The sequence below is a fragment of the Ranitomeya imitator genome, chromosome 2, assembly GCF_032444005.1.
Source record: "Ranitomeya imitator isolate aRanImi1 chromosome 2, aRanImi1.pri, whole genome shotgun sequence".
In the NCBI taxonomy this organism is placed as follows: Eukaryota; Metazoa; Chordata; class Amphibia; order Anura; family Dendrobatidae; genus Ranitomeya; species Ranitomeya imitator.
Window position 1 is genome coordinate 181,135,112 of NC_091283.1, and position 23,287 is coordinate 181,158,398.

At 46.8% G+C, this 23,287-nt stretch overlaps 2 protein-coding genes across 6 annotated transcripts in view; one reads left to right on the plus strand and one right to left on the minus strand.

The window, feature by feature from the left end:
• The window catches only part of NUP188 (nucleoporin 188), a 59,316-nt gene extending 51,024 nt beyond the window's left edge, over nt 1-8,292 (plus strand). The window contains exons 33-44 of one of the 2 annotated variants that reach the window (XM_069748171.1): nt 877-1,022; nt 2,832-3,013; nt 3,184-3,384; nt 4,635-4,736; nt 5,321-5,485; nt 5,560-5,697; nt 5,782-5,856; nt 5,946-6,149; nt 6,246-6,377; nt 6,822-6,895; nt 7,543-7,672; nt 7,770-8,292. In XM_069748171.1, coding sequence (XP_069604272.1) covers nt 877-1,022; nt 2,832-3,013; nt 3,184-3,384; nt 4,635-4,736; nt 5,321-5,485; nt 5,560-5,697; nt 5,782-5,856; nt 5,946-6,149; nt 6,246-6,377; nt 6,822-6,895; nt 7,543-7,672; nt 7,770-7,946 — 1,726 coding nt within the window. In that variant the 3' untranslated portion in view covers nt 7,947-8,292. The remainder of the gene's footprint in view (nt 1-876; nt 1,023-2,831; nt 3,014-3,183; nt 3,385-4,634; nt 4,737-5,320; nt 5,486-5,559; nt 5,698-5,781; nt 5,857-5,945; nt 6,150-6,245; nt 6,378-6,821; nt 6,896-7,542; nt 7,673-7,769) is intronic. The other variant, XM_069748172.1, reaches the window with a different exon arrangement.
• Nucleotides 8,293-8,301: 9 nt separating this feature from the next.
• The window catches only part of SH3GLB2 (SH3 domain containing GRB2 like, endophilin B2), a 41,150-nt gene continuing 26,164 nt past the window's right edge, over nt 8,302-23,287 (minus strand). Inside the window, exons 7-12 of one of the 4 annotated variants that reach the window (XM_069748174.1) lie at nt 22,173-22,196; nt 14,837-14,926; nt 14,451-14,551; nt 12,659-12,673; nt 11,943-12,171; nt 8,302-11,725 (exon numbers count right to left, since the gene is read on the minus strand). In XM_069748174.1, coding sequence (XP_069604275.1) covers nt 11,618-11,725; nt 11,943-12,171; nt 12,659-12,673; nt 14,451-14,551; nt 14,837-14,926; nt 22,173-22,196 — 567 coding nt within the window. In that variant the 3' untranslated portion in view covers nt 8,302-11,617. The remainder of the gene's footprint in view (nt 11,726-11,942; nt 12,172-12,658; nt 12,674-14,450; nt 14,552-14,836; nt 14,927-22,172; nt 22,197-23,287) is intronic. The other 3 variants (XM_069748176.1, XM_069748175.1, XM_069748177.1) reach the window with 3 other exon arrangements.

Genomic DNA, 23,287 nt, shown 5'->3' on the forward strand with positions numbered 1-23,287 from the left:
CCATTAGAGCTCTGGGAAAAGAGGGAGTATTACCCTAGACCACCAGGGAAAATATTAAAGGGAACCTGTCACCCCCAAAATCGAAGATGAGCTAAGCCCACCGGCATCAGGGGCTTATCTACAGCATTCTGCAATGCTGTAGATAAGCCCCCGATGTAACCTGAAAGATGAGAAAAAGAGGTTAGATTATACTCACCTGGGCGGACGGTCCGATCTGATGGGCGTCGTCCGGTCCAAGGCCTCCCATCTTCATAGGATGACGTCCTCTTCTTGTCTTCACGCTCCGGCACAGGCGTACTTTGCCCTGTTGAGGGCAGAGCAAAGTAATGCAGTACACAGGCGCCAGGCCTCTCTGACCTTTCCCGGCGCCTGCGCACTGCAGTACTTTGCTCTGCCCTCAACAGGGCAGACAAACTGCACCTGCGCAAGAGCCGCGGCGTGAAGACCAGAAGAGGACGTCATCGTAAGAAGATAGGAGGCCCCGGACCGCAGCGGGACCGCCCCTGGGTGAGTGTAATCTAACCTCTTTCTCATCTTTCAGGATACAGCAGGGGCTTGTCTACAGCATTCCAGAATGCTGTAGATAAGCCCCTGATGCCGGTGGGCCTAGCTCATCTTCGATGTTGGGGGTGACAGGTTCCTTTTAATCTCTCCTCTAGCACCCCTTGCTTGGAAGTTTAACCCTCTGCCGTAGATTTCCGGGAAAGGCCCGATTTAGTAAAAAAAAAATTTCTTTCTTTTGTCTAAACTTTGAAAAATGCAGAACTTTCAACGTCTCCTGGGCTCTTCTGGCACCTGAGTAGCAGGGATCCTTTTAGCTGTCGTTTTTTTTTTTTTTCTTTGGGGAGATTTGATGTTATTTTCTGTTGCTGGCAGTGAACTGAACTCCCCGGAGGACATTCTCAAATCTCTGGCGAGAATCCTGGATGGCATCATGCAGGCGGATAAACAGATAATGGAGAAGGCAAAAGCACGAATCTTCACAGCCCTGATCTGTGTATTAGAAATGAAGCAGATGAAAGGTAAGAAAAGGTCTGCCACAAACCGGTGGGGGGTCCGTCCTAAGTGTCTGGGTATGCCTGATAGGTGCTGTTCCACCTCTCGGATTGTCACTTATTGGGGTAATTGGGCTCTGATTCCTTATAGAAGTCAATGGTCTCTGTTGACATCTATGGTAATAATGGAAAGACTATATAGGGATATGCCATGATTAAAGGGGACTATCCCTTTAGGATCTTTGGCATGTTGCAAGGATGGCTGTGAGCATCGTAGATCTCCTCCTTATCTTTTATCATCAGGAGCTCATTGCTCCCCTTTCTCTGGGCCTCCTGCTTGCAAGGGGGCAGTGCGCTCCTGAATATTGACGATTTAGACCAGAGTCCTGGTTGTGCCACTGATCTGACCTGAGCAATTTGCCGTGCTGCAAGAATAGGCAGTGTCACAAATCCCTTCTCCGTGGTGTCACTTATTCGTCACGTGCCCACTCTCACACGTGACTTGGGGTTGTGCCTGCAAGGGTTAATCTATCTCCCCACTCTCAGTCCAGCATGCAACCTCTGTCCTATGCTGTAATGGGAGCATAAATCACACACCGACCCAGGCCAAACACCCGTACATACACGCTGCCACCACTCATCGAATACACGGGCGATGAGTCCCGGAACTAACAATACTAATAAAAATATGCCTATCACTCATAAGGCTCACACACCTTAGGCTATGGATTCTTTTAGAACATTCAAGGTTCAACTTGTTAAAGTTTTATACTTTAATAACAAAAGGGTCCGTGCTTACAATAAGAAAAAGGTATAAAAATATGATAATAAAAAGACATACAACTTATGCAAAACAGTATCAAAATAAACAGGAGAAACTTACAGAAATTATCTAACTGGTAGTTGCTTTCTGCTCCCTGAGGGTAGGAAGAATGTAGATTGGATCACACCAGCTTCTCAGGCTGCCCCCATCATGTGAACACAATTCTCTGTCTGCAGTCTAAATTTATAACTTTGGTCTGAGGTCAGGTTTCTAGACCGGCCCCCCAGGTTAATATCATAATTGCGGTCAGTTTGATTGGGCACGGCCGCTCTACTAATAAATATATATTATTTTCCTCTGGAGACACGTGTAGATGGTTCCCAGGAATAGCTAACCCTCAGGCCGCAATTAGCATCTCCACTCCAAGCACTAGGGGGTGTCAAGTGTTCCTTTCTTCTTGGCCTTAGCCAGACCTCCTGGTGAGATATGGAGACACAATTTCTACGAGTCACAAGGAAGTACCTATTAACTTCTAGGTGTGACTTGCCTTCAGGACAGATGTTACATTATCACTAGTCACACATATAACCCTAGACATATGTCACTACACATATATAGATATATATACACATATTTCACCACAGGCAGCATTGGAAGATCGCAGTGGGATCTAACCGTACAGCCAGCAAGGTCCTTGCCTAGGAGACTGGACACCGCTGATGGACTGCAGAGGTGGCCGGTAGCCTAAGCAATGAGCAGTAAACTATACAATTAAAAAAAAAAAAAAAACTCCATTCTTATTGCAAAGCTGCTTGTTTTTATTACACACTTTGCAATTTTACCCCTTTAACAAGATAAGAAGACCCCTTTAAGCCAGATTGGGTTATAAAAAAGAATATAAAAGTAAACGTCCGCTTGTCAGGAGACAGATGATCGGCACGTTACATCAGGTGATGGGGCTGATCTGCCGTACCCAATGTCGCCCACAGACAGAGGTGGCACCTTTTTTTCTCAGTCCCTTCATTGGTGGATATAGGAGATGGTTTTATTTGTATTTTTTTGTTTGTGTGCAGTCAGCAGTATTCCTCAGTACCAGCAGCTCGTCCTCCGCGTATGTGAGAACCTACAGGGCGAGGTGATGTCGCTTATAGATGAGACGCGCCATGGACTGGAGACTGGGGATGCAGCAGAGGACAGGGACAGCATGGAGACAGATGATCTGCCCAGAACGAGGCACAAGGACCAACGTGATACGGTGAGAGGCCAGTCCCCGCAAGTATGACAGGAATTAGAGGAGTCTCCCATAGGATCCCTCTGCCAGGTGTATGGATCGGCATTGTGTGTGCCGCCTGTGGGTTGTCTCCTGTAGGTTATGCACAGCATTGTCTTATCCTGGCTGACAGCTGCATTTTTTTCTTTGTACAGGTTTGTGTGCTGGCATTACATTTGGCAAAAGAGCTGTGCCATGCCGACGAAGATGGAGACCAGTGGCTACAGGTCATCAGGCAGCTGCCCATGTTGCCCATGCTGTTTAGCGCCCTAGAGATCAGCCTCCGGGGCAAACAGAACCTGCATTTTTGTGAGGCTTCTTTCCACCTATTGTTTACATTGGCCAAAACGCACCAGGTAAGTGGCCCATCAACCAGTGTTCCCTGAGTACCTTCCGGTTTTTCATATAGTTCCATTCCCCAACCAGGATATCAGATCCGCCCACACGCACCGGTGTATAACCTCCGGCCCCCCGCCATGCCATCTGCTTTTACCAATATGTGACTGAATGGCCGGTGGTGCAGAGCTCACTGATACCAGCGCAGTCCTGTAACAAGTCCATTCATGCCATTTCCTCCTCCTAAACCTTCCCCCGACACCTGTGGGGTGATATTAGTGAGAAGTGTAAGGAACCGCAGCAACTCGGCCACATAACAATAGACTGGTGGGTCTAGTGCTGAAGATCACAGGGCAGAAAAGTCACCATCGCTCTGTTGACCCCATAACTGCAGAGTCCCGAGCTCCTCCGGCTTTAACATCAGCACAAACACAGTGCCCCAATCGTTAGCTTCATGGCAGAGCAGCTGCATGCAGCCTTACATCACCAAGCACAATGCTGAGTGTCGGATGGAGTGGTGTAAAGCCGCCACCACTGGACTCTGGAGGAGATGTGCTCTGTGCAGTGACGGATCACACTTCTCTATTCGGTGTCGGATGGAGGAGTCTGGGTTTGGTGAAGGAGAATGTTACCCCCTGACTGCATTGTGCCCGCTGTACAGATGGCAGAGGAGGATAACGCTATGGGATTGTTATCAGGGGCGGCCTTGGCCTCTTCGTACCAGTGAAGGGAAATCCTAATTCTTCAGCACAAGACATTGTGGACACTTCCAGCTTTGTAGGAACAGTTTGGTGAAGACCCTTTTCTCTCCCCCATGACTGTGCCCAGTGCACAAGCTCCATACAGACATGGAGGGGGAGTTGGGTGGAAGAACATGAGCGGCTGCACAGAGCCCGGACCTCAGCTCCATCCAAGAGCAGAGATTGTGACCCCGGCCTCCCCCAATATCAGGGTGACCCCACAAATGCTCTTCTGGATGAAGGGGCAAAAATTCCCACAGACGCCTCCAAAATCTTGTAGAAATCCTTCCCAGAAGAGCAGGAGCCGTTATATCTGCAGAGGGGCGACTCCATATTATGTCTATGGATGTAGGAGGGGAGGTGAGAAAAGCTCCTGTAGGTGGGATGTGGGGGGCACATACTTTTATTCATATACTGTATACACCTCCGTGATGCCCATATGACTGTCCTTACTGTTAAGCAGAGAAATTCTTCATACTGAGAGGTAGTGGTTGATGTATCTCCATTGTTTTGTGTTTTTTCATCTCCAGGGTGCAGCGGCCATAGCGGGTGCTGGCATCACCCAGAGTATGTGCCTGCCTCTGCTGAGTGTCTACCAGCTGAGTACGAACGGTGCGAGTACGGTAAGAGATGTGCGTTTATATCACAGATGTCATTACATATGGCTTTCCATTGCACTTACAAATAATCACATTTTTATATTAAAGGGATTGTCCAGTGAAGATAAGATATTGCCTATCCACAGGATTGGTGATATCTTACTAATCAGTGGGGGTCTGACCTCTGTGATTCGCACCAGTTGGCAGAACCGGGCACTTTTATTCCCCTTAGAATGGATTGCAGTGATCATGCTTGACTGTCGCTCAATTCATTCTCTATGGGGCTGCTGAGCGCTGCATTCACCTTTTTCCAGCAGCTCATTATTAAAGAATGTCTGGAGTGGCCTCCTATAGGCACCCTCTACAGTGAGGGGTCCAATGGGCACGTATAAAGACATGCCACCGTCAGAGATTGAGGGGTTTAATCACTGCTCGCTGCCATCTGTCGAGTATGATGCAGACTCCACTCCTGAGCCCGCATCATATATTGGAATCCAATAGTGGACATACCAGTACGTCCAATGCCGGTAACAGGTTAAAACAAATCATTGTATTTTGAGTTGTTTTTTTTTTGTTTTTTTAAATATAAAAGGTAATTTAGTCTATTTTCAATGTAGGCACAGCCGCCCCTCTCCTCCCGTAAAGCTGTCGATGCCCCTTCTTGGCCGGGCGTCTACCGTCTGACTGTATCTCTTATGGAGCGGCTGCTGAAAACGCTGAGATATAATTTCCTTACAGATGCCTTAGACTTTCTAGGTGTTCACCAGGAAAGGATACTACAGGTAAGCGGGGGCCAGCTCGTATAGATCCCACTGTGTAGATCCCAGTGTGACAATTGCCGTCTGTCGCTCCCCAGTGCCTGAGCGCAGTCCGCACCGTGCAGAGCTTATCCTGTCTGGAGGAGGCCGACCACACTGTCGGCTTCTTGTTGCAGCTCTCCAACTTTACCAAAGAATGGCATTTCCACCTGCCGCAGTTAATGAAGGACGTTCAGGTAAGAAGTGGAACGTTGTGACCAGCCGGCCATGATGGCAAGAAGCTGGATCTAGAGTAACTCCTCATTCTCTTGCCCACACAGGTCAGTTTATGTTACTTGTGCCAATCCTGCACCTCTCTGCTGTACAGCCGCAAGATGCTGCGGCATTACCTCCAGGTGAGTGGCGGCATGACTTGTATGCTGGTGCAATGGCGCCAAAGCTTCTGCAACGCGTGCCGCCATCGATCATCTGCTTTACTCCTCAGATAAAAAGTGGCGAAGCTGTGTCATCTGGTTCAGCCTCTCGTGGTCAGCGCACGCCTCAAACTCCATCCAAGCAGCCGAAACCAGAAACTGAGGCCTTGGAGCTGAGAGCGTTGCGCGCCGTCCAACACAGTCTACTGAAGATCCTCAGTAAGACGCTGGCCGCGTTGCGAGCGTTCACGCCTGATCTTTGCCAGATACTTCAGGTTTGTAACCGAAATCTAAAATGTGCATCATGGTTTGGCAAAAAGGAGGGAAGAGCAAACGGTTTAGGCTTTTTTTTTTCCCCTCTTTCTTTCCAGCCTCTGGACCTTGCGCAGTATCAGCTGCTTTTGGCCTTGACCTTTAGCACTCCGGCATTTGATGCAGATGTCGCACCATCATTTGGCACGTTCCTGGCGACTGTAAATGTGATGCTCAACATGCTTGGAGAGGTGAGAGAACATAGCGGCTACTATAGATCTGCACCAGGAAAATCAGACATGTCCATTGTTTAAGCACCAAAATGCCAAAATGAAGGGGGCTCCAATACACAGCCAGTGGCTATGTGATGTTTCCCACTGGACCACCCCTTAAAGGGACTCTGTCACCTGAATTTGGAGGGAACAATTTTCTAGCATGCAGCCAGCGGGTAAGGAAAGGGTGAATCAAACACCGAAAACCCCGCCCCTATGGCTGAAAATTGTTCCCTCCAAATTCAGGTGACAGAGTCCCTTTAAGTCTTTATTCTTACTTTAATGGTTGCAGTCCTGATACTACGATCAGGGCAGCAGTCCCGTCTTGTGCCGTTCTGCATGGTCAGTGTGAATGAGGGTTTAGCTTGCAGTTGATTTCTAAGGCTCTATCATCATCATCACCATAATCTTATGTATTAACAGTTGGATAAGAAAAAAGATCCTCCATTTCCATCTGCTGCTCCTGCAAGTCTTTCTGAGGAAAGCAAGACCATCAAGTAAGTGCTGTGTACAGAAACATGTGCCCAGTGATTCCTGCTTCCTCTAGTGGTAAAGTAGACTTGATGCGCAGTGTAAACAGGATGCTAACATCTGACAAATGAGGGAAAAAAACCCAAGCATTCATTTGGTGTAATTTTTAAGCTTTAAAAAAAAAAAAAAAATTCCTCATTCTCGACAGCAGAATGCCTGATGTAAACGGGACATGTCCTGCCGAGACTGTTTTGTGCACATAGAGTATCAATCTATTAACATTTGTTATCGGGTGAAATTTTTGAGCTTTTTTTTTTTTTTAAACATAAGAGAAAATGATATTCCACGTGCACAGAATGGTTTATTAACAGCCTGTCTAAACAGGTTCTTAAGCGACCAACATCTCCTTGAAGACCATGGTCACTTCAAATTTGGGAAAAGGCAAGAAAGGTTGCAACTTATTTTTTAACTACAGTCTGTACTCTTATTCGGTCATGTGTTACTTTTCAATAATCTCCCCCCAGTATTGACCAAATGTCACCTTTGCAATTATCTCGGCACCTGTGCCGGGTGACACGTTGGATCTTCCTAGCTTTATATGCATCGGTGGCCGCTGTCGCCATTGTCGAGCACCTGAGACTTAGTGCGTGACGCCGGGTTTTGTGCTCACCAGGCCACTGCTGCTGTTCATCATCGAGAACTGTTTTTACTTGACCATCTCGCAAGCGGTGCGTTATCTGCGGGACCCCTCAGTGCACCCCCGGGACAAGCAGCGCATGAAGCAGGAGCTTGGATCCGAACTGGTATGAATCCCCCCAATCAGATGAACATGTCCCTATATATATGTATAATATACACACAGCCGGATAATTATCTGCTTCTCGTGTCCCTTTCCTTCAGAGCACCCTTCTCTCCAGTCTGAATCGCTACACTCGGCGAGGGGTCCCGTCTTCTCCTGCCGCAGGGGTGCTGCCCTCGCCACAACCCAAAGCTGGACCTTCTGCCAAGGCAGCGCCCGAGGCTCAGGAGCCCATTATCCAGCTGGTTCAGGCCTTTATAAGGCACGTACAGCGATAACTCTGAACTTTCACTACTTGGTAAAAGGTGCATTCCCAATAGCCACCATCATGGACCATAATAAACATTCTTAAAAGTACGTGGCGCCCATAAAGCAACTGTATAACTCCAGCCATTGCCAGTGTTGAAGAAGGAAAGCCGGAGGAGGGGGTTGTCAGAATGAGCTGCTACATCTCCGTACATGGGGGGTACGCGTAGTTTCGCCCCCTTTTTTGATGCATGCAGTGCGTGATATTTCTCATTTGCCTGTGTGCTCCACTTGCCTTTTTCTTTTTTGTACTGTCCCTTTATTTTCTTGTACTCTGACATTTTGTATTTATACTGACAGTAAAGAAAATAGACGACATTTACAGACTCGTGTGTAAGAACCATCCTGTCTGCCACCATTTGCAGGAATGATAGAATTTATTAATATCTAATCAAACACAGATCAGGGGAATAAAATGCAGACAAGCAATAAATAACACTCGGGAATCAAATCAACAAAGCTGGACGATGGGTGCAGCTGTTTAAAAAAAAAAAATACACATTAGAAATAATCTTTCAGCGAGTGCCAGATCCAGAGTCTCCTGAGAGCGACGTATTCCTTTATGTAATGTGACAAGCAACAGTCGTATCGTGTATATAAATAGGCGACAGATAGTACATTCATGTCGTAAGGTCTCTAAGCAATATGGCTGCATCAGCGTAATGGGACCTCGCATACTAACTAAAGGGAATTTTGAGGTCTTTCCAGTGCGGCAGTCGTCTCTTCTTATTGTTCATATATTTCTCGCTGACAGCAAGCCACAGTGTCGGCTGAGGAGGTATTAGCAATGCTGTTACATTGTACCCGTGTTGGGGGGGCGCAGGTCCCTAAAGCCACATCTGCGACTGGTCACACATCTGGCATTAGATAACCTGCAGGGTGGAGGTTTCTCATTTCCAGTAAATTTGTCGGGTCTCGTACAGGAAGGCAGGATAAGATTGAGGAGGCCGAGCTCGGGGATGAGATCGAGGAGGGTGCGTCGAGTTCGGGGATGAGAGGCGGGAGGCCGTGCTGAGCTCGAGGATGAGATCGAGGAGGCCGTGCCGAGCTCGGGGATGGGATCAGGGAGGCCGCGCCGAGCTCGGGGATGAGATAGAGGAGGGCGCGCCGAGCTCGGGGATGAGAGCCGGGATGCCGTGCCGAGCTCGAGGATGAGATCGAGGAGGCCGCGCCAAGCTCGGGGATGGGATCAGGGAGGCCGCGCCGAGCTCGGGGATGAGATAGAGGAGGGCGCGCCGAGCTCGGGGATGAGAGCCGGGACGCCGTGCCGAGATCGAGGAGGCCGCGCCAAGCTCGGGGATGGGATCAGGGAGGCCGCGCCGAGCTCGGGGATGAGATAGAGGAGGGAGCGCTGAGCTCGGGGATGAGAGCCGGGAGGCCGCGCCGAGCTCGGGGATGGGATCGGGGAGGCCGCACCGAGCTCGGGGATGGGATCGGGGAGGCCGCGCCGAGCTCGGGGATGCGATAGGAAGGCGTGCAGAGCTCGGGGATGAGAGCCGGGAGGCCGTGCCGAGATCGAGGAGGGTGCACCGAGCTCGGGGATGGGATTGGGGAGGCCGCGCCAAGCTCGGGGATGAGATCGAGGAGGGTGCGCCGAGCTCGGGGATGAGAGCCGAAAGGCCGTGCCGAGCTCGAGGATGAGATCAAGGAGGCCGCGCCGAGCTCGGGGATCGGATCGGGGAGGCCGCACCGAGCTCGGGGATGAGAGCCGGGAGGGCGCGCTGAGCTTGGGGATGAGATTGAGGGCGCGCCGAGCTCGGGGATGAGATTGAGGAGGGCACGCCGAGCTCGGGGATGACAGCGAGGAGGGCGCGCCGAGCTCGGGGATGAGATCGGCGAGGCCGCGCCGAGCTCGGGGATAGGCTTTTCTATTATTTAACTCCATATTTACACTTAAATAGCTGCCAGGACTCCTAGAGGAAGTCTGAGAGTCCAGCATTCCCTCCCCACCCACACAGTGATCCTATATCTGGTGAGCTGGGGGTTGGAGAATGACTCGAAGGCTTTCTCCATCAGTGCTTCCTTATTTTAATATTGATTTTATAAGGGTTTTCCCATCCTGAAATGGGTAAAATTGCAATATCCTTGTAAAAACAAGCAACTTTGGAATTTGTCCCTTATAAAAAAAAAAATCCTCTCTGGTCTCAAGAACAAAGGAATTCTATAACAAACAGCTTGTTGCCTAAGTTACCAGCCACCGCTCCAGTCTGAGTGGTTGGTAACCTGGGAGATGAGTGTTTCCCAGACTTCAGTCCTCATGCCCCCCACCCCCATATCAGATCATGTTTTTAGGAATTCCTTAGTATTGCACGAGCAATGGATCGGCGGGGGTGCCAGGCATCGAATGCCCACTGATCTGATATTTGATGGCCTATCCTTAGAGTAGGTCGTTAGTGTAAAAGTAATTGACACCCCCCCCCCCCCCCCCATCTCGCCACCGCTGCCTTTGTTAGAGACCTGACAAAACTACTTTAATACAACTTAGTTTTGCTTGTTTTTTTTTTAGCAGCTTTGATGCATTTTTTGTGCCGCCAGCTCCTACGCAGACTCATGTGTCACTATGGTTACAGACGCGGTGTAGTCTGATCCTGTGGTCTTCTGTTATTCTTCCACTGGTTTTTGTTTAGCCGTGAATGCAGGAATAGGTTATACAGGGTTGGCTTGACGTATGGAAACACACAGGTTTGCACAGGTGCTGTAGACACAAAACGGTAGAATTCTTTAACGAAGAGTTAGTTTTTTATTTTTGATGGGGACACAGCATTGATTTAGCATGGCAGGACTCCAGGGGAAGCTTGGAAGGGAAACACTAATGCCTTCTCTACATTTTCAGGATGAGTAGGGGGATAGACACCCTTGTCCAGTGGGCAGGCCGGTACGCTGTGGCCGCTGGACAGGAGCCATACATGACGAAATGTGGGTGTGCGTCGTGTCACAGCACCAGGCTGACTAATCGGAAGAGGAGTTGTGGATGACGGCAGCCACACAGTATGGACCGGCCCGCTGTACCAGGGTCCTAGATCTTTGTGGGGGGAGTGGGGACCCATTACACCGAAATGCTATCACTTTGTACAATGGGAAGATTCTTACAAGATGCTGTCCCTCTCTGTAAGTGACTGATCTGCTAGGTAGGAGTGCGCCGGAGACACACGAAGGGGTGGATAGATGGCTGGGATAGGGAGTAAAGGGCACAATCAGGGGGTCACATAGCACAACGCTCCCCCCCTCTGCATAGTGGCGATAAAGTGATCGTATTATCAGAATGCTACACTGGTTAGGACCAGACGTTCCCAGCTCGGACCCCCCACTCTTCCGCATTGGTACAACCATGCACATTTTAGGCTTGAAACAAGACTTCAGGACGGGGAATGATTGAAATCTATGACCTTAGTGCAAGCATAATGGGGTTACTTCTGTGCTGCCCCCTCCAAACAGCAGAATCGTGTCACGATGCTTAACCTCTTATGTGCTGGAAATGATTACATAAATAAACACAGTGAAGGGGGATTCTGGTGGAGAAAGGATTTGCAAGGACAGACATAAAAAGGAACCAAGGGGAAAAGAAAGCAGCAGCCTCCGAGCAACGACAGCCCCGGGGGGCGATTGGCTTGTTGAGAGATTCTGCACAGTGGTCGCCGTCAGTCTAACTGAGGAGTTCCAGGTATGTAACGGGGACTTTGCCTTTCTGGTTCCCTCGCTCTCCGATCAGCCAGTCGGGGTCCATGCCAGGGAGGCTGTACACCGTGATTAGCTGGAAGGGGAAAGCAAATGGCTAATAAGTGGAAATCCTAAGGCCAAATTCAGATATGTAGCAACGGCCGAGTATGAGACATGGTGCACAAACTGGCCGCGGAGGTCTCCTTACTCAGACTGGATGGCCTCAGCCGGTCCGTGGATTGCAGTTCATACTCAGCCCGTCGGAATTTGTCTGCACACATACTACATGAAATGCCGCATCCAGCGCTCACCTCGTCGGCCATGAGGGACAGCTCCGTGCTGTCCGCAGCCTCGTAGTCATACAGCACTCTTGCTTTCCGTGTGCCGCTCGCAGGGGGTTTGACGTCTGCTGGATTCAGCGTTCCTTCTGCAGGATTGGGGCTTACGGCTTGGAGCAAGGGGAGCGTGGCGGCTGGAGGGGAGACGCTGATTGGAGGGGAGACGATTGCTTCTGCGTTCCCCACAAATGTTGAAGGAAACCTGTCAAGGACAATGGTGCATACTGGTTATGGGGGGGCGGGGGACATTACTAATTGAGCAACCCTTCCTTAAATGAAACAGTGCCCCATTTTTAGTATAAACCCCAAATACTCGCCTCCTATTCCAATGTTGTCAGAGCAGCGTCTGCCACATGAGCGCTGCAGCCCATCAGCAGCCACTGATGGGCTGCAGCACTCACACTTCCCTCCCACTTATTAGCCTGTTTGATTTGGGAAGCGAGTACAATATTTTAGATCTGGAACATTATCATTTAAGAAAGCCACAATGACATCCTATGAACCCTGCTGGACATCACAGGAGTAACATTGCTGGGCCAAGGCCGCTATGTGATCCCAGCAGCATCACTGCACCATGCCACAAATGCCATGGCCCATGATTCTCAGTAACACTTAAGTGTTAACAGATTGAACCTAATACATAGTGACATGCTCCATCGTGTGCGGACTGATCTGTACAAAATACTTACACCTCACCCCTGGAACTGGCAGCAGAAAAGGGAAAAAGGAGAGCGGATTAGTCATTTCTGAAATAAATCTACATGTATTCAGAGGTAGTGTGAATGGTTGATCCTGTGTTATCTACTGTATATAGAGGTGTTATCAGTCATTGTACAGGAGGAGGAGGTGAGCTGTGATATCACCTATTGTGAATGGTGGATCCAATATTATCTACTGTATATAGAGATGTTATCAGTCATTGTACAGGAGGTGGAGGTGAGCTGTGACATCTCCTATTGTGAATGGTGGATCCTGTGTGATCTGTGTATAGAGGTGTTAGCTCTCCTCCTGTACAATGACTGATAACACCTCTATATACAGTAGATAACCTATTGTGAATGGTGGATCCGGTGTTATCTACTGTATATAGGTGTTATCAGTCATTGTACAGGAGGAGGAGAGCTAACACCTCTATACACAGTAGATCACACAGGATCCACCATTCACAATAGGAGATGTCACAGCTCACCTCCACCTCCTGTACAATGACTGATAACATCTCTATATACAGTAGATAATATGGGATCCACCATTCACAATAGGTGATGTCACAGCTCACCTCCCCCTCCTGTACAATGACTGATAACACCTCTATACACAGTAGATCACACAGGATCCACCATTCACAATAGGAGATGTCACAGCTGACCTGCTCCCCCTCCCTTCACAATGAGCTTTGCACATGCCCATTAGACACAAATACAAAATAGGCTTGGAGCCTGCCTTTTGCAGCTAATGTACATGTTGTTTCCTGAAATGGGAAGTTAAAGTCTAATAAAAAAATAAAAAAAATCCCAAGGTGCCCATGTGAGAACTTCAAAAATTCTAACATTTATTACAAATTGCAATATGAGGGAAAAAAAAATCTGATTTAAACAATAGGTGACGTACTGCTGAGTTTCTAATCATTGCTGCCCTTTACAATGTCTGGCTCTGACTGGGGAGAACCTAGAGATTTCTCTGGCATAGCTTTCTTCAGTCTCCCCAAGGAGAAACAGTGCCCCCTGCAGGTTCCAGCACATAATACCACTCTTCCTATGGATTCATACACGTCTGTCCTGGTCGTGTGAGGGTATGTTTCCACGTTCAGGAAACGCTGCATTTTTCCGCAGCGTCAAAAACGCACCATCCAGATGTTACAGCATAGTGGAGGGGATTTAATGAAATCCCGTCTCCACTATGCAGGAAAAAACGCATGCGTTTTTGCCGCGAAAAAGCACACGCGGCGCATTTTTTCAGAAAGCAGCAGGTTGTTACAATGAGCAAAACATGCAAGAACACCGCAGGTGACCTGCCAGTGACCTCAGGTGCAGATTTGGTCAGGATTTTACCTGCATAAAATCCTGACCAAATCCTGAAGCAATCCTGAACGTGGACACATACCCTTATAGACACAAAGGCAGGCTCCTTAAAGTACAGCTTTCTATTATAAATGAGCCTAGGACAGATATGGATCCACGGAAGCAAACAAAGATTTCTATTAAAAAGAAGCAATGAAGAATTGGTGAGGTAAGTATGGAAAATGTAATTACTCAATTGGAATAACTATTTTGAACAAAACTCAAGCTGCACTTCACATCACAACCACTGGGCGGCCACAGACTTATTGGAAAATGTGTTTTTTTTCTTTTTGTAAATCTGGTTGCCTCCTCCCAATGAAGTCCATGGGAGCAGTATCATCTGAGATGCAACATGCTCCCCCTAGTGGTGGCTGCTGGTAACATTTATGAGACACGCCAACCCCAGCCGTCCCCTACATACCTGCCCAGCTGTTTCTGCAGATCCACCATGTACTGGTAGCACTGCGCATAGTATGTCGCCTGGGCCTCTGCAAACTCGTGCAAGCAGCGAAGGTGATTGACCTGTGGAAGACACGGCAGGTGACGCACTTCATTCTTTCCAGGATATGGTTTCCTACGTTGTGGCCGACACCACTTGGTAAACAAGTAAGATGCAAAGTCACAGACCGAGGACTGACGGAGGAGCGGATTCACCTGGTGAACAGGAATTTACCTTTCCCCAACATCAAGGAGACATTTTATTTCTTATACAGGATTATTTCCATATTTACAACCATTTCTATAGCTGCATTATATCATCCAGAGCTGTAATGCATGGAGGGCTCCCAGCCGCCGGTAGACACTCACGTGAGTGCTGCTGATCCCCTCCAGGAGCAGTCTGGTCACTTCTGCCTGACGGTCAAACTCGGTCTGAGCCACCCTCAGCTCATGTTCTGCCTGCAAGAGAAATCAATCGCCTTTACATTAACCCAAGAAAGCAGGGCCTAGGATAAAGACACAAGGAGCACCCATCTGAGCTGCTAGAAAATCGCCCAAATAGCAATTCCCTAATGTGAGCCGCACCATCAGCTTCCTACAGACACATGATTAGGGAATTGCTATTTAACCCGTCCAGTAATAGCTTTAAAATGAATCTTCATCTTGATCCGCGTGATGTGATTACAAAAAAATATATATATATTGCATTCTGATATACATTGCACTCAGTAGTAACAGAATGCAGCGAGCTCCCTCTAGTGGTGAGTGCAGGGAGCTGCAATGTTATTACTGGGTGTAAAGTATATCAGAAGGTGGTAAACTCCCTCTAGTGGTGAGTGCAGGGAGCCGCAATGTTATTACTGGGTGTAAAGTATATCAGAAGGTGGTAAACTCCCTCTAGTGGTGAGTGCAGGGAGCCGCAATGTTATTACTGGGTGTAAAGTATATCAGAAGGTGGTAAACTCCCTCTAGTGGTGAGTGCAGGGAGCCGCAATGTTATTACTGGGTGTAAATTATATCAGAAGGTGGTAAACTCCCTCTAGTGGTGAGTGCAGGGAGACGCAATGTTATTACTGGGTGTAAAGTATATCAGAAGGTGGTAAACGCCCTCTAGTGGTGAGTGCAGGGAGCCGCAATGTTATTACTGGGTGTAAAGTATATCAGAAGGTGGTAAACTCCCTCTAGTGGTGAGTGCAGGGACCTACAATGTTATTACTGGGTGTAAAGTATATCAGAAGGTGGTAAACTCCCTCTAGTGGTGAGTGCAGGGACCTACAATGTTATTACTGGGTGTAAAGTATATCAGAAGGTGGTAAACTCCCTCTAGTGGTGAGTGCAGGGAGCCGCAATGTTATTACTGGGTGTAAAGTATATCAGAAGGTGGTAAACTCCCTCTAGTGGTGAGTGCAGGGACCTACAATGTTATTACTGGGTGTAAATTATATCAGAAGGTGGTAAACTCCCTCTAGTGGTGAGTGCAGGGAGCCGCAATGTTATTACTGGGTGTAAAGTATATCAGAAGGTGGTAAACTCCCTCTAGTGGTGAGTGCAGGGACCTACAATGTTATTACTGGGTGTAAAGTATATCAGAAGGTGGTAAACTCCCTCTAGTGGTGAGTGCAGGGAGCCGCAATGTTATTACTGGGTGTAAAGTATATCAGAAGGTGGTAAACTCCCTCTAGTGGTGAGTGCAGGGACCTACAATGTTATTACTGGGTGTAAATTATATCAGAAGGTGGTAAACTCCCTCTAGTGGTGAGTGCAGGGAGCCGCAATGTTATTACTGGGTGTAAAGTATATCAGAAGGTGGTAAACTCCCTCTAGTGGTGAGTGCAGGGACCTACAATGTTATTACTGGGTGTAAAGTATATCAGAAGGTGGTAAACTCCCTCTAGTGGTGAGTGCAGGGAGCCGCAATGTTATTACTGGGTGTAAAGTATATCAGAAGGTGGTAAACTCCCTCTAGTGGTGAGTGCAGGGACCTACAATGTTATTACTGGGTGTAAATTATATCAGAAGGTGGTAAACTCCCTCTAGTGGTGAGTGCAGGGAGCTGCAATGTTATTACTGGGTGTAAAGTATATCAGAAGGTGGTAAACTCCCTCTAGTGGTGAGTGCAGGGAGCCGCAATGTTATTACTGGGTGTAAAGTATATCAGAAGGTGGTAAACTCCCTCTAGTGGTGAGTGCAGGGACCTACAATGTTATTACTGGGTGTAAATTATATCAGAAGGTGGTAAACTCCCTCTAGTGGTGAGTGCAGGGAGCCGCAATGTTATTACTGGGTGTAAAGTATATCAGAAGGTGGTAAACTCCCTCTAGTGGTGAGTGCAGGGACCTACAATGTTATTACTGGGTGTAAATTATATCAGAAGGTGGTAAACTCCCTCTAGTGGTGAGTGCAGGGAGCCGCAATGTTATTACTGGGTGTAAAGTATATCAGAAGGTGGTAAACTCCCTCTAGTGGTGAGTGAATGCTATTACTGGTACAATGTATCAATGCAGTGAGCTCCCTCTAGTGGAGGCTGCAGATAGTTACAATGTTATTACTGGGCGCAAAGTATATCAGAATGCAGTGAGGTCCCTCTAGTTAAAATGTTATTACTGAGTACCAAGAACTCACAGCAGGGTTTTTTTTCCCCCCCCATTTTCTTGCGCTCTTGGGTTTTGTCTGTTTTATGGCCAGTGTGAACATGCTCCTATTTTGCATGCACATCAATGTTGTACTCTAGTTCATTTTTTTTTTTTTTTTTTAAATTAGTTTTAGGTTTCTACATTTAGTGCAGGTAAGGGTGCGGCCTCCCTTCCTTTTAGCTGGATTTTACATTTAAAAAGCTCCCCACTAGCCGTGTGTCCATGTTTGTGACCCGCTGCTGTTCAGCCCTTATTCACACAGATCGTCACTCTGACACATGGCGAGGTTTTAACATCCCGAACTTGATTACACCTTGATGTTGGTGGGATGGCATTTACGGTTTTAGTTTTGTAATGGTGTTTACCAAGTGCCCAATGTTATTTATTTGCGCTATTGCCTTCACTTACAGTAAGGTATTTTTTTCATTTTGATTATCTTTTTGTTTTTGTAAGGCTACGTTCACATCAGCGTTTTGCGGGGCTGCGTCTGGCGACGCATGCATCATGCGCCCCTATATTTAACATGGGGGCGCATGGACATGCGTTGTCTTGCGTTTTGTGACACATGCGTCTTTTTTGGCGCAAGCGTCAGGGCGCAGAGGACGCAGCAAGTTGCATTTTTTTGCGTCCAAAATCATGCCAAAAAAGGACGCATGTGTCACAAAACAATGCGTTTTGCATGCGTTTTTGTTTGCGTTGTGCGTTGCGTCGCCGACGCTGCCCCGCACAACGCAAATGTGAACGTAGCATATCAGAAGGCCGGGCAATCCCTCTAGTGGTGAGTGAATGTTATTACCAAGCACCATGTATCATAACACAATGAGCTCCCTCCAGTGGTGGCTGCAGGCAGCTACAATTTTATTACTGGGTGCAAACTATATCAGAATGTGGTTTGCTCCCTCTAGTATAGACTGCAGGCAGTTAAAATGTTATTACTGAGTGCAATGTAAATCAGGCTGTGAGCGCCCTCTATAGGCGAGTGAATGTTATTACAGAGTGTATATCAAAATGCAGCGAGCTCCCTCTAGTGGTGACTGCAGGCACTACAATGTTATTACGGAGTACAACATATAATGCAGTTAGCTCCCTCTAGTGGTGTCTGCAAGCAGCTACAACTTTATTAATTAAATCTCTGCATATCCAAGAGATTTGGGGGCTTTGTATCAGAAACCAAGCTCTAATCCCTATAAATGTATATTTTAAAAAATACATTTTTTTTTTTTAAATGGTGGACTTTTATTTTGAAAGGTGGTTGCAAAGCTTTATAGCCTAAACGGCACGTCACATAGATGGAGTATCTGCATAAAATAGCCTGGACGCATCTGAATAACTAGGACAGATATTCCACTACACTGATAGGGATATCTACTATATTCAAGTAGAGGAATGCTCATAAGAAATCGAAAATATATGGCAAAATCTAGATATAATGACGTGCCGGAGGTCCGGAACGTACTAGCTGATGAGATTAGCTTGGAAATTGAAAAGGGTAACCCTATAAAAATACCCTAATAGTTTTTAACACAAAACTTTCCTGCATACTGTAATGAAATGTAACTGGATGGGAAATCTGCAATTCTGGTCCAAAATCTCGTGATTTGGTGCCGATTTGCTGTGAATATTTTATGTGAACATCCCCAAATGGTGAAGAGCCGATGAATGCACATGGAAGGCAGCCGAGAAATTCTCTGTATCTCTCTTGTAGGGACGGGTAACCAGACACCTCCAGGATATCAATACGGTTTAAAGGGCTAATGTGCTGGTAAGTTTGGGTTACTTTTTAATATGGCTGCCTCTCCTTGGGACAAGCTCATGTTATAGGAAAAAGTACATTTGTCCTGGTGATATGGGGAACAGAATGTATGACTGGACATGGTGTAAGGGCCCAATGTTATGGACGGGGACGTGCATCCTACGGGCGGCGGTGGGGACGTGCATCCTACGGGCGGTGCAGAGGATCATGCTGGGAGGGAAGCAGCAATCAACAAAACAAGAAACATTATACATAAAACAAACAAGTGGAACCTGAACCGCTCCTATATCTAGAGAAATCTAGTATACCTACAGTGCAATCAAGATTATTCACCTCCACAAGTTAGATTTATTATCAAAGTTTATAGATTTTCTGCAATAAACCAACGAATCAAGAGCAAGGTAAATAGCACAATAGAACAAATAATTTCTCTAAATTCAGCACAAAATGACACTGACTACTGAAGTCTCAGAATTATTCACCCCCTTCATGACGAGAATCTTTAGTACTTATTAGTGGACAACCCCTTTAAGACAACCGCTTCTCAATCTAGATGTTTGACCCTGTTAAAATAAGAACCCTTAAATACTCATCTCACATGCTGGTGGCGCTCGTGATGCCAGCACGGATTGGGTGCAGGGCTCACGTGAGGCCCGGGAACCAACACTGCTGGAACAGCACCGATATGGGAGCAAACAAATCGACAACTGGTTGTCCTAATGGTTTACAGCCCCTTTAATAATGCACCTGCAACTGTTCTGATGTACTGCAAATATTATCCATAGCTAGACACCAGCTTTTGGGCACATGATTAAGGAATCCTAGCCCATTCCTCATGGGCAATAACCTCCAATTCACAAATCTTCTTGGGTTCGTGTGTTGAACCCCATAGAAAACCTTTGATGGGATAAGAAGGAGGCAGTCACTACCGAATATACCAGGACTTCTATTGATCCAAGTCTTGATAGTACTTTAAGATATGCTTTTTCAGTTTCAGATACTTGATTGAATACTTCTTTACATCCATACGCTGCATTTTTCCAGGGCCGGTGAAAGTAAAGCAGCCTCAGAGCCGCAGTCACGCTCAGACGTAGGCATCACAGAGCCGTCGTCCCGCTCAGATGTAGGCAGCACAGAGCCGCCGTCACGCTCAGACGTAGGCATCACAGAGCCGCCGTCCCGCTCAGATGTAGGCAGCACAGAGCCGCCGTCACGCTCAGACGTAGGCATCAGAGCCGCCGTCACGCTCAGACGTAGGCATCAGAGCCGCCGTCACGCTCAGACATAGGCATCACAGAGCCGCCATCACGCTCAGATGTAGGCATCACAGAGCCGCCGTCACATCATATTTGCAGCAGGTCATAACAGCCAGAGATGCTCCATTAAGCACTAAAGCTTGTTACGATGGGGGTGGTTGTGGGGGGATTCAGAGACTTTAGTTGTCAGTAAAAGGCACAATTGATGTTGAATTCGTGGAGACATCACGCGTTATAATCTTTGTGTTGCTATTTACGTTGTTCTTGTTTTATTGGTTTCATGCAAACAGCAGAACGTTTGTATATTTTGCTAACAAGCTGAGTTTACAATGGGGGGCTTGAATAATTCTTATTGCAAATGTATCAAAAGTCTTCCGATATGGAGATGTAGGTTTTGCATCTTGAACCTGCTCCTCAGGAAAGTCCACACTACACAGTGCACTGGTGAACACCAGGTCAGCGGAGACCCCTTTATACACATTAGGTTTGTCCAATACGGATATCATACAAGCCCCCATACCATGGACTACTTCTGATACCAGCCAGAAGCTCATGGCTGTGGCTCGTGCCTCTGGTTCGTGGGCATCGTTGGATAGTGACGCTATGCTGGGAGTATTTGTGCTTCTTGGAGGATTTCAATTAAAATAATTTAAAAGGATTATTCCCATAAAATCAAGTTATCCCTTATCCATGGGATAGAGGATATTTTATTGATTGTCGAGTGGTCTGACCATAGTAACATAGTTAGTAAGGCCGAAAAAAGACATTTGTCCATCCAGTTCAGCCTATATTCCATCATAATAAATCCCCAGATCTACGTCCTTCTACCGAACCTAATAATTGTATGATACAATATTGTTCTGCTCCAGGAAGACATCCAGGCCTCTCTTGAACCCCTCGACTGAGTTCACCATCACCACCTCCTCAGGCAAGCAATTCCAGATTCTCGCTGCCCTAACAGTAAAGAATCCTCTTCTATGTTGGTGGAAAAACCTTCTCTCCTCCAGACGCAAAGAATGCCCCCTTGTGCCCGTCACCTTCCTTGGTATAAACAGATCCTCAGCGAGATATTTGTATTGTCCCCTTATATACTTATACATGGTTATTAGATCGCCCCTCAGTCTTTTTTCTAGACTAAATAATCCTAATTTCGCTAATCTATCTGGGTATTGTAGTTCTCCCATCCCCTTTATTAATTTTGTTGCCCTCCTTTGTACTCTCTCTAGTTCCATTATATCCTTCATGAGCACCGGTGCCCAAAACTGGACACAGTACTAGTGATCGTAATATTGGGGCTCTGCATGGAGTGGGGTTGTGCAAGCTCTCAAGGCATATCAAAAGTTGCTAAAGTTGTAAAATAGCATTAGCTATTTTGGAATAATTATGTGTGGGTGGTCCCGATCTCTCGTGGTCCCAGTTTGCAAGCCAGATCCAGCAGCATCCAATACATGGACAGTGCACAAATGAAGACGAGGCCGGTACACCGCCCTTTACTATACACGTGCCGGAGGCTGACAGTGCTGGTTTGCAAGCCTGGGACCACCCATGTGACAATTATTTTCCTCCCCTTCATAGCTGAAAATGACTATTTACAGATTTAAAATGTGTACATATTTCATTACCCAGTATCATGTATAATGTTAGGACTTCAATTTAGGGGCTCATATTTGCTGAAAGGTTCCCTTTAAAGGGCCACTGATCTCGGGGCGATACTGTGGGTTATGAGACAAGTTGATAATTCACAATTAGGTAACTCTGGACATTTTCAGAAAGGGAGACAAAGCATTGATCCTATAGGTGCAGTCAATTTTCTGAACTTGTCCTCAAAGAACAACACTTGGATCTGCCTGGGATCTGCCTGGTCTCAGCCAGTCAAATTTTTTTTTTTTAAAAGAGGGACAGTAAACAAATTTACTATTTATACCAATACGGGGTCAGGAGTTGGCTTCCATGAACTGTGTAGTGATGGTATTTTCTGAGGACCTTGTATTAACCCCGATGCACTTTTTTGGTTTAGCATCGTCCACAACATTAGTCGCCTGCGTGGTCTTGGATGCGCTTACCTTGTCCACCTCGTCACTCCAAAGCTGCAGTCACAGAGTAACAGGAGAGATGAGTCGGAGATACGTCATAGGCACTCAACAAAACACAACAGCCAGTGATGGTTCACAGATGGGAAGGAAAGGGAAGGGTTAAGATGGGGCATTGATCAATGGAGGGTCATCATTTACTTATTCTTACTCGGGAAGAAGGGATTTGAGGGATCTGCAATACCCAACCCATCAAACCATCCTGATTTTGCAATGGAGAGCCATTATTTTTGTGTCATCTGGACCCTAACACCAACCTCAATTCATAAAAAGCGTGTTCACAACAACAAAAGCCTAGCAAAGTGCCCTACATGTGTGCTGAACTGACATCACCTGGGCATGGCAAGGCCATAAAACTGCTTCAAGGGCCAACTATAGTCCATCAAACAGATCCAGATAGTCAAAAAAGGTCTTCATGTGACAATCAACCAAGGCCTAAAGGGGCAATCATAGACATATAGTATCTCCGATATGCTAACTTAACAAAAGAACAACAAAAAAAATCCCACTATTTACTGTATACAACCAAGAGATTGTAGACTCCTCTCCTAATGGGGTACCCATCCATGCCAACCTTATTATGAGACCATCATAACCATCTATATCCTCAAAGAGCAACTTTCCTTCCCGTTAAATACGTAAGTGACTGTGGATGGGAGTTATCTGACAGGTGACACCAAGATGAAATGTTGGACTCTTAAAAGAAGACATGTTACTTGCCATAAAAACGTATTTCTATTAAACTGGTGTGAATGCTGATGTTCTCCTGAACCTGGGGTAGTTTTTCTTTTCTTCCTGCGCCTCTCCGTTACCAAGATATGGCCCACTCTTTCCTGTATATAAATCTTGTCTCCTAAAAAAAGTGGACATAATCTCTATGGGTGTCTTCTCGAAGACCATGCACTATTGGCCAATAAGACTTGATTAAAACACAGGGAAAACGAGGCCATATCTCAGGAATGAAGAGGAGCAGGCACAAAAATAAAAAAATAAAAACTTGGTCGTGTTCAGCATTTTCACCAGGTAAAATAATTACTAATTTATGGCAAATGGCACCTTTAAGAACATATTACTTTCCTCCAACCTGA